Raw genomic sequence first — 12,970 nt, 5'->3', positions numbered from 1 at the left:
TCCCGGGGCGGAGTGTGTGTGAGTGTGTTGTGGCGCGAGCAGCAACGGTTCCCCGGGCCCGGAGTGAGTGGCGCCAGCAACAGCTCGAGCAGCAACGGCGCGAGCAGCAGCAGCAGCAGCAGCAGCAGCAGTTTCCCGGGCCCAGAGTGAGTGGCGCGAGCAGCAGCAGCAGCAGCAACAGCTCGAGCAGCAGCAGCAGCAGTTTCCCGGGCCCAGAGTGAGTGGCGCGAGCAGCAACAACAGCAACAGCTCGAGCAGCAGCAGCAGCAACAGCAACAGCGCGAGCATCAGCAGTTCCCCGGGCCCGGAGTGAGTGGCGCGAGCAACAGCAGCAGCAACAGCAGCGGCGGCTCAAGCAGTTCCCCGGGAGTTGGCGGCAGAAGCAGCGGCGGCGCGAGCACCACCACCACCGTTACCGTCGACCCGCGAGCCGAGCAGAGAGAGAAGGAGGCGGCAAGAAGAAGAAGCAGCGGCGGCGGCGGCGGCGGCGGCGGCGGCGTCCCCGGGCCGGGCAGAGGCGGCGGCCCCGGCAGAGAGAAGGCGGCGTCCCCGCTGGATCGGGACAATAATGATTCACCATGAACCAGAGGGAGCCCTTGATTCATCTGTTTGCTGGCGGGTAGGTCGGTTGTTTTGTGCCTTATCTGGTTCTACGTGAGGGGACGCTCCGTGTCCTCCACAGCCCCCCGCCGACGGGCAAGGAGGCCGCGGCCCGATCCCCGGGCTTGCCTGACTCCCCCGGCCGACCTGCCCTCACTCAGACGCCGCCTCCAGCGGCACCACGGCGCGGCGGTGAACTGCAGACAAACAGGCGGCCACTCCTCCAGCACAGGCAGAGACAAACCATTAATTTAACAAAGATAAACATTTAATTTAACCGTACACGTGTCTATAAGCTTCTCGAACCGTTACCCATTCCTTCTCTTCAGAGATGCTGCCTGCCCTGCTGAGTTACTCCAGCACTTTGTGTCTTATCTTCTGTGATGGGCATGTTGTTTATCTTTTGCAGTTGATCCCTTGAAAATCCTTGGTGTAAAAGTTCAGTGTTTCCCACACAAGACATTGCACATGCTGGTGTATAACCAGACAACAAAGTGCTGGGTAACTCAGTGGGTCAGACCGCATCTGTGGACGGGCAACGTTTCAGACATTTCAACCCAAGATAGACACAAACAAGCTGGAGTAACTCTGTGGGTCAGGCAGTATCTCTGGAGGGAAGGAATGGGTGACGTTTCAGGTCAAGACCCTTTTTGTGACAGTGTATCTTTGGTTTAAACTAGCATCTGCAGTTCCTTCCTACACATTTCAACCCATGTGTAGGAAGGGACCACAGGTGCTGGTCAACACCAAAGATGGATGCAGAATGCTTGAGTACTCAATGGGTCAGGCAGCATCTCTAGAGGAAAGGAATATGTGACATTTTGTGTCGAGCCCCTTCTTGTGACAGTCTGAAGAAGGGTCTCGACCTGAAACGTCACCCATTCCTTCTCTCCAGAGATGATGCCTGTCCCGCTGAGTTACTCCAGCATTTTGTGCCTATCTTCGATCCTGACTGAAACATTGTATGTTGATTTCCATCCACAGTTGCTGCCTGACCTGCTGAGCTTCTCCAGCAGTCTTTTTTGTTCAAGAATAGCTAAATACTAAACAACATAATCAAGGGAGGGAAGCTTAAAAGCTTGAAATCCATAAACTGCAACTTACTCTGTGAGTGATTGATATTCTTGCAGATATCCTGTTGCTTCCATCAATATTTAATGCAAATGGTTGGAATAGTTTGCTTGACCCAGAAAATGATATGAGCAGTTTATTCTCAGCTCTGCTGCAGTTTCATTCGCAGTAAGTCAAGCTAAATTGTCGTTCCTGTATCTGAGACTTTTGCCCTTGTCTTACCACTTTCTACTTTATACTGGGTAACTCCAGTCTTCACTCTTGTCCTCATTCAAGGTTTCCACCTGAAATATTGACATTTTCTTCACCCCACTCTCTCCAAAGATGCTGCTCAACCAGTCAGTTCCTCCAGCAGATTTGTTTTTTGCTGTATTTTTACATATTGGTAGAGGAATGGGGAGACCTGGAACTTTAGATGCTGGAGTAGTGAATAAAAATACAAGAGGGACTGATACACAATGCTGGAGTGAGGGTGTCTGTTTGGATCTGGTGCAACAAAACCTAAATGGTGCTAAAAGTTGCCTTCTGTGGCAGAGAATTCCACAGATTCACAACTCTGGGTGAAAAAGTTTTTCGTCATCTCAGTCCTAAATGGCCTACCACTTATTCTTAAATTGTGACCCCTGGTTCTGGACTCTCCCAACATCAGGAATTTTTTTCCTGCCTCTAGCTTGTCCAATCCCTTAAGAATTTCATGTTTCTATAAGATCCATGCTCATCCTACTAAATTCCAGTGAATATAAGCCCAGTCGACCCGTTCTTTCATCATATGCCAGTCTCGTCATCCCGGGAATTAACCTGGTGAACCTATGCTGCACTCCCTCAATAGCAAGAATGTCCTTCTACAAATTTGAAGACCAAAACTGCACACAATTCTCCAGGTGTGGTCTCATACTATCACAATGAGTGGAGGGGATTGAAGTTTGTGGGTGAAGGCGAGTTAGTAATAAGATTAAATACTTGTGCAGTGAGTGGCATTATTTGACAGTGAAGGAAGATAAACATTTGGAACTGTGTAAGATTTGTAATTTATGTAATATACAACAGCTACTGACCTCGCACCCCAAAGGTTATGACGGAAAACAAAGTTATTTTAAAATTCTGAGCACCCTGAATATTACATGAGATTTTGCTGCAAATTATTTTAACATCTATCACATGGTTCCTTTACTGATAATGTTGATTCTAACCCTTCAGTGCAATTTGTCTATCATGTTTGACACAAAAGTTAAATGGACAGTTTTTAATTTGTCCTTACTAACTGGCGCCTCAGAGTGCAAGAGACCCCGGTTTGATCCTGCCCCCCCCCCCCCAAGTGCTGGCTTTGTAGTTTGCATGTTCTTCCTGTAACTGCGTGAGTTTCCTCCTGGTGCTCCGCATCCCAAAGACGTGTGGGTTTGTAGATTTATTGGCCCCTTTAAATTTCCCCCCAGTGTGCAGGGAGTGGATGTGAAAGTGGAATTCAAAAGTGTGTGAACGGGTGATCGATGGTTGGCGTGGACTGTGTGGGCCGAAGGGCCAATTTCCATACTGTACCACTAAACTAAATGTAAGTGCCCCAAACCATACTTTAGCACACTGGTCATATAGTGTATTATCTGCAGAAATGAAGATTTCTGCTTCAAAATGAGTCAATTCTGTAGAAAAGCTGCTCCAGGACAGACACAACAGTAATGTCAATCCAACAACTACGAAATTTTAATAGTTATGCCCTGTCCATAAAATTGGGACAAATTCAAGCCAGCTAATTTCTTCCCAATTAATTTACACTCATCACCAAGTGGCTGGAAGCTGTAATTAACACAGCTATCAAGTTGCATTTGTAAATAACTACATAAATACCCATGTTGAGCTTTACCCGGGCAAATATGGATCAAGGACCTAAATTCAAGACCAGGTGTGAATTATAGACCTGGACATCAAGGTAATATTTGACTCTGGGTGGTAATACAGAAGTCAGCAGGCAAGGTGGAAATGTGGTCCAGTAGTTGGACATAGTTAACACTAAAGGGGGTGATTGTGGTTATTAGAGATTAATAGTAAGATTAAACGAGAACTTACCAGTTTGAAGTTTGATCTGTATTTTATGAGGAGTTACGATGAGGGATTACGTGAAGAAGCCCGCCACGACGCATGCGTGTCATTCTTCAAAGCAGCGGTGTGAAATCACAGATAACTAATGACTAAACATAATAAGATTAGAGAAGAGATACCTGTTAAGTATATGATCAAGGGTGGGAGCGGAGGGCACGTAATCCCTCATCGTAACTCCTCATAAAATACAGATCAAATTTCAAACTGGTAAGTTCTCGTTTAATCTTACTATTTTACTTCGGAGTCACGTGAGTGACTACGTGAAGATTTTAAAGCTCTGTGATTTCATGCCGTGGAAACGAGTCCATGCATCACGTCTGCCTTGATGACTGTAGGAGGAATTGTGTTAACATAATTTGGACATGAATTCGACATTGAAATCATAAAATTTATTAACACAAATTTATAACCCCTTTTTATGGGTTTAAATTAATTTACAGAACTTAAAATTGTTTCTGCAAACGTTCCAGGTTTCATTACTGGTTTATTGTAAAATAATTTGAATGTTTTTTCCCCAGACCATCCTGCTGCCTTGAGGATTTGGTCCATTGGTACATCCAACTGTATCGCTGCCGATGTAGCTGCAGCCCTGGTGGAATGAAATTTTAAAATATTAGTATCCACCCCAGCCTGTGTTAGCACCTGTTTCAGCCATCTTGAGATGGTCTGGACCGTCACTCTTTTGTGTGGTTGCTTGTGGCTGACCAAAAAGTGCCTTCTCATTGCCTCTTAGGATTTTCGTTTTCTCCATGTATAACGACAGATGTCTTACTATACACAGACGGTCATCTGTTGGGTATGACCTAAATTGTATATTGAGGCCTGCTGATCCCTGTCTGTTCTGCTTACTAACTCATAGATATGAAACGTAATATTTTCTGTTGAGGAAGTCATGTTGTCCAGTCTTAGTTTATGCAGTGACTGTACCCTCTGTGCCGTGACCAATGCCATTAGCATGACTGTTTTTAATGTCAGTCTGTGTAGGGACAGAGCTGTTCCTGGAGACCAATTCCTGAGCATCTTCAGGACAATACTTACATCCCATATTTGGGAGTACCTGGTTCTTGGGGGATTAGTATTAAAAATTCCCCTCATAAGTTTTGTTACCAGTGGGTGAGTCCCAACAGAGTAACGCTCTGTCCCCTGCCATAGGTAAGTCGATAGGGCACTTCTGGCGCAGTTGATGGCACTGTAACTGAGCCCCTCATCATAGTGGAGGCCTGCCAGATATTCCAGAACAGATGGGATGTTCATGTCTCTGTAGGTGATGTTGTTTTTATGGCAGTGCATCGCCCACTTCCTGATATAGACCAGATACTGTTTTTTGGTTGACTGTCTTTGGGCCGCCGAGATTATGTTCACTGTTCGGTCCGTCAGTCCCAGTTGTAGTAAAGGTGTTTTTAAAACTCTACAAATTAATAAGTTCAAATGTTTATGGCATGGGTGGCTATCCCTTGTTACGGGATGTAGCAATAAATCTGGTCTATGTGGGATGGTGATACATGGTTCTAATACCATGTTTAATACCACTGAGAACCATGGTTGAGTAGGCCAATCGGGTACTACCAAAATACCAGACGCAGAGTCTTGTTGTATTTTCCTTAATACCCGACTGATGAGGCAGAAAGGAGGGAATGCGTAAATAAACAATTTCCCCCCAATGCAGCGAAAATGCATCTGTCGCCGCTGCCCCAGGGTCTGGTTCCCATGAAACATAATTTGATAACTGGTGGTTAAGTCTGGATGCGAATAGATCGATATCTGGTGTTCCATATTTTGCTGCAATATCAGCAAATACTATTTTATTCAACATCCATTCGGTGTTTTCATTAAATTTGCGTGACCTGGTGTCTGCCACTAAATTTAGTCTTCCTGGTAGGCAAGTGGCTGATATCCAAATATCTCTCTGGATACACCATTGCCAAATTGTATTAGCCAGATTGTCACATGATGTCGATTTGTTTCCACCCATGTGGTTAATGTATGCTACCACGGTGGTATTGTCTATCTGTAGTCTAACATGCTGGTGATATGACCCAGTACAATATGACTTTAGGCCATGGAATGCACTCAACATTTCCAGGTAGTTTATGCCCAGTGTGAGTAATAATGATGCCTCCTGAGCAGTCCATCTACCTCCACAGCTGGTGATGGTATTGGTGGCTCCCCACCCAAGTGCACTGGCATCAGTTTGTAGTACCATGGAAGGGTTACTGACAATGATTGGATTGGAACAAAGCCAGATGTTATCTATCCACCATTTTAGTTCCATTTTAGCTTGATTGGTAGTTTCATAGGTCTGTCAAAGTGACCTGCATTAATTTAGAGTGCTTGTATTTTTGTTCTCTGTAAGTTTTGGTAATGTAGAGGTCTAAATTGTGGCTGGAAAGGCAGCCACCATTTTGCCAATTACTTTTGCTACCAATCTGATGGATGGTTTGCTGATGTCAATGAGGTTATTGCAAGCCTCTATTAAATCTCTAGCCTTTCCCTTAGGCAGAGTCACCGACATGTGAACTGAATCAATGGTGAACCCCAAATAGTCCACAGTAGTGGAAGGCGTTAGTTTAGATTTAACTGGATGGATAATAAATCCCAGTTTTTCAAATAACTGTTTTGTGGCTGTTAGTTTGTTTGGCCAATTCCAAAGTTTTGCCCACAATGAGTATGTCATCTAAATATGCCATGACCATGTGTTTACGTTTACGTAGAAACGCTAGGGCTGGTTTCAAAATTTTGTGAACAGCCTGGGGCTGATGATAACCCATTTGGCAGTGCCAGAGTTGTCCCATCCAGTTGAATTTTAAGTAACATCTGTGGTCACCTCGTATAGGCACTGAATAGTAAGCATCTTTTAAATCGATGCTGGCCATGAAGTAACCTTTGGAAATTAATTGTTTAGCAGTAACAAAGGTTTCCATTTTGTCAGATCTATGATAATGCGACAACCACCATCTTTTTTGTTTTTGGTAAATATATTGGACACGAATTCTAATGGTTCGTGTTGAGTTTTCTCAATTACACCTTTTACGTAAAACCGCTCCAGTTCAGCTTGCGCTTTTGATTTTTCTTTATCAGAAAGCACGAACATTCGGTTCGGTATATGTTGAACTGGAGGGCTGTACTTGTGTATAAACTCTATTGTATATCCCTGGATACTGCTTAAGATGTAAGTATCGGTTGTTAACATGCTCCATGCATTCAGAAAAGAGTGTAATCTTCCCCCCAACCTCCATGCTCCCTGTATTTTTTAGGGAACCAGACCCACCTACCTCCATAGTTACCAGTGGCAGGTTTACTTCTTTTTGTAGGTTCTTCGCTGCTGTTGTTGCGCTGGTGTCTGGATTTTCGGTTTGGTTGGCGTTGGAGGTCCCCGCATCGTCCAAGAAGGCCGGCCTGGGCCATGGCTTAAAAAGACTCATGTTTTGAGTACCGGGCCTTCGAGCTTTCACCAGTTCTGCTGGTGGGTGCGTAGGGGTGCTGTCTTTGGCTGTAGTGGGTTTTGGTTGGAGTCCCTTTTATTAGTCCAGTAGGTTCTCTCGTTCCTGCACCCCTTGCACACTTGTCTTTCCTTCTGTGGACCCCTCTTCCAGGTCAGCCCAGAACTGACCCGCAGTGCTCCCCTCTGATGAGGTAGACGCACTGTGCAGCCCTTCAAGAGGTACTGTGGGTTTATCATAGGGCCCACAGTGACCCGACTCCATCTCCCGGAGTCTGTCACGTTGGAGCAAATGCTCCACACACCGCTCCATCCGGCTCCAGCGCTCTCGGTCGCTGGCCGCCCGTGGTTGTTCAAAGTCGGACTCCTCTGAGTCCACGACCTTGTTTGTTTTTGTGTCTAGCCTTTCCGCCCGGCCGCGTGGATCTGGCCGGTGCGGAGGCGACATCGGGCACAGCTGATCCCACTATCGGTGATCCGAGTGCCGCTGGCTGCTGCTGGCTGCTAGCCCACCAGCTTTGTCGCAGCCCGTTGGTTTCTCCACCTGTAATCAGCATGGGAAAACACAAAAAGACCACAGCTCTTACCTGCAGGTCCAGGTTTAAATTGTCGCTACGGGGGAACGTCGTTCCACCCCGTCTCCTGCCGTTTTCGACTTGTCAAAAAGTCGACGGCCCCATTTGAATAGTCTCCCGCCTGGCCGTGGTGTTCTGGCCGGCGCGGGACCAAAAGTCGGCACAGCTGATCCCTTACGGGGCTTGTGCCTTCAGCTGCTGCTGGCTCCCGCAACTTCGCGGTCCTCCCCAGCCAGCTTCACTCGCAGCACTTGTGGACACTATTTTGTCCAGCTTCTTCCCCCCCCCCCCGTGTAAAAACAGCGCGGGGACAAAAACTACCGCAGAGTAAATCACTTGCCTGCAGGTCGCGGTTTCAAACTTACCGCTGCGGGGGAACGCTCCACCCCGCCTGTCGTTTCGCAAACGTGAAAGCGATATGACACGCATGCGTCGTGGCGGGCTTCTTCACGTCATTCACGTGACTCCGAAGTAAAATCTTCCTAACCTGAGGATAATACTACAGGAATTCCTCTAGGCAGTGTCCTGAACCCAACTTCAGCTACTTCAACCAGTGACTGACCTTGCATTACAAGGACAAAAAAGGCAATGTTAGCCTATGGTTGTGAATTGTTTGCTTGCATTCATATCCCTTAGAAAATACAACAGCCCATGTCTGAATGCAGACAGCATCCAGACATGAGCTGCTATTGGCAAGTAATGAATATGCCACACAAGTACCCGGTAATGGCCATCTCCAATAGTTGCCCTTGATAAATTCAGTGACCATGCCACTGCTGAATTCCCCATCTGACCCCGAGGTTAATGTTGTCCACTAATTTGAATAAACCAGCCAGATAAATGCAGCTGCGACAAGATCTGCTTGTGGGTTGGGATATCGAGTGTCAAGAGATTGTCCTAACACTCTAAAACTTTTCAATACTACAGTTCAAGAGATGTGAAATGCTGTCCACGGGATGAATGTATGTTCAACTGCACTCCAAGCTTGAATGCCACCATCCAAGACAATCAAGCAGCTTATTGGGTCCTTCTTCCATTACGCTGCAAATTCATTCCCTCCACTGCTATGAATGCTGTCTCCAAAGTGCACTGTAATTTCTTGCCTCTTATTCCAAAAATACTCCACAACCGCTGTGAATAAGGAAGAACCACGCAGTAGGCACACGTGACCTCTCCCATCTGGGTCCTCCCTTTGGTCAAACACTACTATGATTACCATGTTTCATCAAACGCTCTGTTTGTGTCCTGGCACCAGATCAGTTGCTCTACCCTTGAATCCAATTATTTGGCCTACGTTGGCATTTATATTCTCCAAGGCTGTTTAGTGTCTGGGGTTCTGATCAAATGCAAAATGGGCATTGGTGAGCAGGTTATTCATAAGTCCTGCTTCAGTAGCAATCCACCCCATCACACAGTGGTTAGATTGGAGTTATCCCATGCTTTCTGCATAGGACTTAGCTGAGCAATTTTATACAGAGTTGGATAGATACTAATGTTTTGTTGGCTTGGTGCCACATCTTTTGTTGCTAGTACTTTATAGCTCCAGAGACCCAAGTTCATTCCTGAGAGGGCATCAATATGGTATTTGCATGTGACCAATGTGTTGCTGCCAATGGTTCTGGTTTTCTTCCATATCCCAGAGATTCTTGGTTACTGTAAATTACCTTTGTGTAGATGTGTAGCAAAAGAACCAAAGGCATTGACAAGCAGATGGGAGAGAATATGTTTTAGCGTTTGAGGGAGATAAGGAAAGGGAAATGGGATTGGTGGGATTGCCCTTCTCAAAGGTGGTGTGGACTCGATGAGCTGAATGCCCTCCAGTTGCATCAGAAGTAAACCCTCAAATGTTAAAACTTGGAAAAGACAGTACAGAACGACTAACAAAATTGTTTTAATTTAATCAAGTTTGAGGGGAAAGTGGAGCAATAATCTTCTGGAAATTTTGTGTCATTCCTTCTTCATACCGAGATGTAAATCTTGCATCTCCTTGCAGTGTTGTGGATGTAAAGAGAGTCACCACCATTGTCTTCAGTATGTTAGGAGATGGGCAATAAATATTGGCCCTGCTAATGACACCTCATCCCAAAAATACGTTTTTTTTAAAAAACCTTGTTTTACTTGGTACTATTAGTCTACACTTGTAATCTATCAGCATGTGTAAAAATGGTGATGAAGAAAAATTACATTTTGTTTATGACTAGACTGATTATTGTTTGTAATATTACAGGTAGCCAGTTGTATTTGTTGCCATTCACACAAATAGCACTGTAAAATGTTCTGTTTATCTTTGTTTAATAAGGATAATGAGCTTGCATATCAGTCGTCATTTTCCCAGATTATTTAATGTCTACATTGGAAATATAAACTTGTTTGGGCTCTGTCAATGTAAAACCTCAATGGAATTTTTCTTTTCAGCTCTGCTTATTGATACACTTCCAGATTGTTTCTATTTAAAACGATCCCCCCCAGTCATTTGGCATCAGATTAGTAAGGTGACCCTGCCGTAAAGCTTATTGGTTTTCATTGCTGTTGCAATACAGAACTTGCATTTGCAAGATGTTGGTTGGGATTCAACTCTAATACATTTTGTCAAAAATAGTTAGTTGTGAATAATGAGAGTGTTGTCACCACCTTATAGTAGCATCTGCAGTCTTTTTGGCAAAACTGGTAAATAAAATTATATCCCAACTGTTTGTATTGACAGGATATCTGCTAGAAGCAGGGTGTTTGGGAGTACTGCACAAACACTGATATTTATAATAGATGGATGTCTGGTGCAGGAGACTATGCAGTCGCCGCATGTTCGCGGGTGATTGCCGGGAGTCGCCTTAATGGCCGTGAGGAGTTCCCGCATTGTAGGAACTAGTCGCGGCCTCATTATGGTCGCCATGAATTTTTCAACGTGTTGAAAAATTAGCGGCGACTAGAATGAAGCCACCATGGAGAGTACCGAGAATTCTCGAGCCGTAGGTGGGTCGCCAGGAGGTCCTCGTGGGTTGCCAGGAGGTCGAAGGTTCTTGGAGGTTGTAGCTGACCGGTGAATTTCATTGGCTCATTGGGGAGAAAAAAAAGGTAAGCAGAGGTTTTCAGAACCAAGGATAACCGACCAGTAATATTAAATGTCTGCCGAGCTTCACAGCTGTGTATCTCTGGCTTCTTAAAAGTTGTCTCCACTCCTTCTTCCCCCCCCCCCTCTCTCCCCCTCTTTTAAAGGACTTACCGTACACTGTGCTTTAGCCGTATTTTTACAGAGCCAACCTTCCTGTTCATCGTGGTGTGTGTCTGTTTCACCTTGGCTGTGCATCGTGTGAATCTTTTAGACAGCATTCCTCCCGCTTGCCCTGTCCCCTGCCTGCATAATGAGTTGGTGAAGGAAGCTGTTATCTGTGTCTGTGTCTATGTACATAAATGCTGGAGAAACTCAGCGGGTGAGGCAGCATCTATGGAGCGAAGGAAATAGACGCCGTTTCAGATCAAGACCCTTCTTCAGTGTGTGGGTGGGTGGTTTCAGGTGGCTGGCGGCAACTTCACACAGACCGCTGAAAAATCGCCTAAGTCGGACAGGCCCATTAGAAACGCTTATTGGGTTGAATGTAGGACTCAAAGATGAAGTTTTTTTTTTTACCTTGTCAAGCTCCATTTTTCTTCTGACTTGCTCAAAGCTACATCATTTCCTCGCAAGCAGTGGGTCCAACAACATTGCCAGCTTAGAACATATGTTCTTTGGTGTAACTTTGAAAGCTGATGAATGTTCTTTGTTGACCTCTGATGATGCAAAGTCGCCACTGATAACTTCCAATTTTAGAGAATTCTGAAGACTATCTTTGAGAGCAGAATATTAACTGCAGGGGTTAGACCAGCAGTTTGTTGGATATTTGCTGTAGAATTACAGAGCTTTGAATGATGTGAATCTTATAAGTGAAACATGCAAAGATTGAGTGACAGTACAGTGCCCTCCATAATGTTTGGGACAAAGACCCATCATTTATTTATTTGACTCTGTACTACACAATTTGAGATTTGTAATACAAAAAAAAAATCACATGTGGTTAAAGTGCACATTGTCAGATTTTAATAAAGACCATATTTATACATTTTGGTTTCACCATGTAGAAATTACAGCCGTGTTTATTCATAGTCCCCCCCCCCCCCTCATTTCAGGGCACCATAATGTTTGGGACACAGCAATGTAATGGAAATGAAAGTAGTCATGTTTAGTATTTTGTTGCATGTCCTTTGCAAATAATGACTGCTTGGAGTCTGCAAATCATGGACATCACCAGTTGCTGGGCGTCTTCTCTGGTGATGCTCTGCCAGGCCTGTATTGCAGCCATCTTTAGCTTATGCTTGTTTTTGGGGCTAGTCCCCTTCAGTTTTCTCTTCAGCATATAAAAGGCTTGCTCAATTGGGTTCAGATCGGGTGATTGATTTGGCCATTCAAGAATTGACCATTTATTAGCTTTGGAAAAACTCCTTTGCTGCTTAGCAGTATGTTTGGGATTATTGTCTTGCTGTAGAATGAACCGCCGGCCAAGGAGTTGTGGCATTTTTTTGAACGAGCAGACACTTCAGAATTCATTCTGCTACTACCATCAGCAGTTGTATCATCAATGAAGATAAATGAGCCAGTACCTTCAGCAGCCGTACATGCCCAGGCCATAACACACCCACCACCGTGTTTCACAGAGGAGGTGGTATGCTTTGGATCTTGGGCAGTTCCTTCTCTCGTCCATACTTTACTCTTGCCATCACTCTGATATGTTAATCTTCGTCTCATCTGTCCACAAGACATTTTTCCAGAACTGTGGGTGCTCCTTTAAGTACTTCTTGGCAAACTGTAACCTGGCCATCCTATTTTTGCAGCTAACCAGTGGTTTGCATCTTGCAGTGTAGCCTCTGTATGAAGTCGTCTGCGCACCGTGGTCATTTGCAAATCCACACCTGACTCCTGAAGAGTATTTCTGATAGACAATGGGTGCAGGAGAAGACCATTCGGCCCTTCGTGCCAGAACCGCCATTCACTGTGACCATGGCTGTTCATCCACACTCAGTGCCCCGTTCCTGCCTTTTCCCCATATCCCCTCACTCTGCTATCTTTAAGAGCTCTATCCAACTCTCTCATGAAATCATACAGAGAATTGACCCCCACTGCCTTCTGAGGCAGGGAATTCCATGGATTCACAACCGTGGG

At 45.2% G+C, this 12,970-nt stretch overlaps 1 protein-coding gene across 2 annotated transcripts in view; it reads left to right on the top strand.

The window, feature by feature from the left end:
* The first annotated feature begins 112 nt into the window (after positions 1-112).
* slc25a36 (solute carrier family 25 member 36) overlaps positions 113-12,970 on the top strand; it is a 62,767-nt gene continuing 49,909 nt past the window's right edge. The window contains exons 1-2 of one of the 2 annotated variants that reach the window (XM_033031108.1): positions 113-506; positions 541-619. In XM_033031108.1, the coding sequence (XP_032886999.1) occupies positions 579-619 (41 nt within the window). In that variant the 5' untranslated portion in view covers positions 113-506; positions 541-578. Of the gene's footprint in view, positions 507-540; positions 620-1,723; positions 1,840-12,970 lie in introns of those variants that run through there. The other variant, XM_033031109.1, reaches the window with a different exon arrangement.

The sequence above is a fragment of the Amblyraja radiata genome, chromosome 13, assembly GCF_010909765.2.
Source record: "Amblyraja radiata isolate CabotCenter1 chromosome 13, sAmbRad1.1.pri, whole genome shotgun sequence".
Lineage (NCBI taxonomy): Eukaryota > Metazoa > Chordata > Chondrichthyes > Rajiformes > Rajidae > Amblyraja > Amblyraja radiata.
This window is presented reverse-complemented; position numbering and strand designations above follow the sequence as displayed.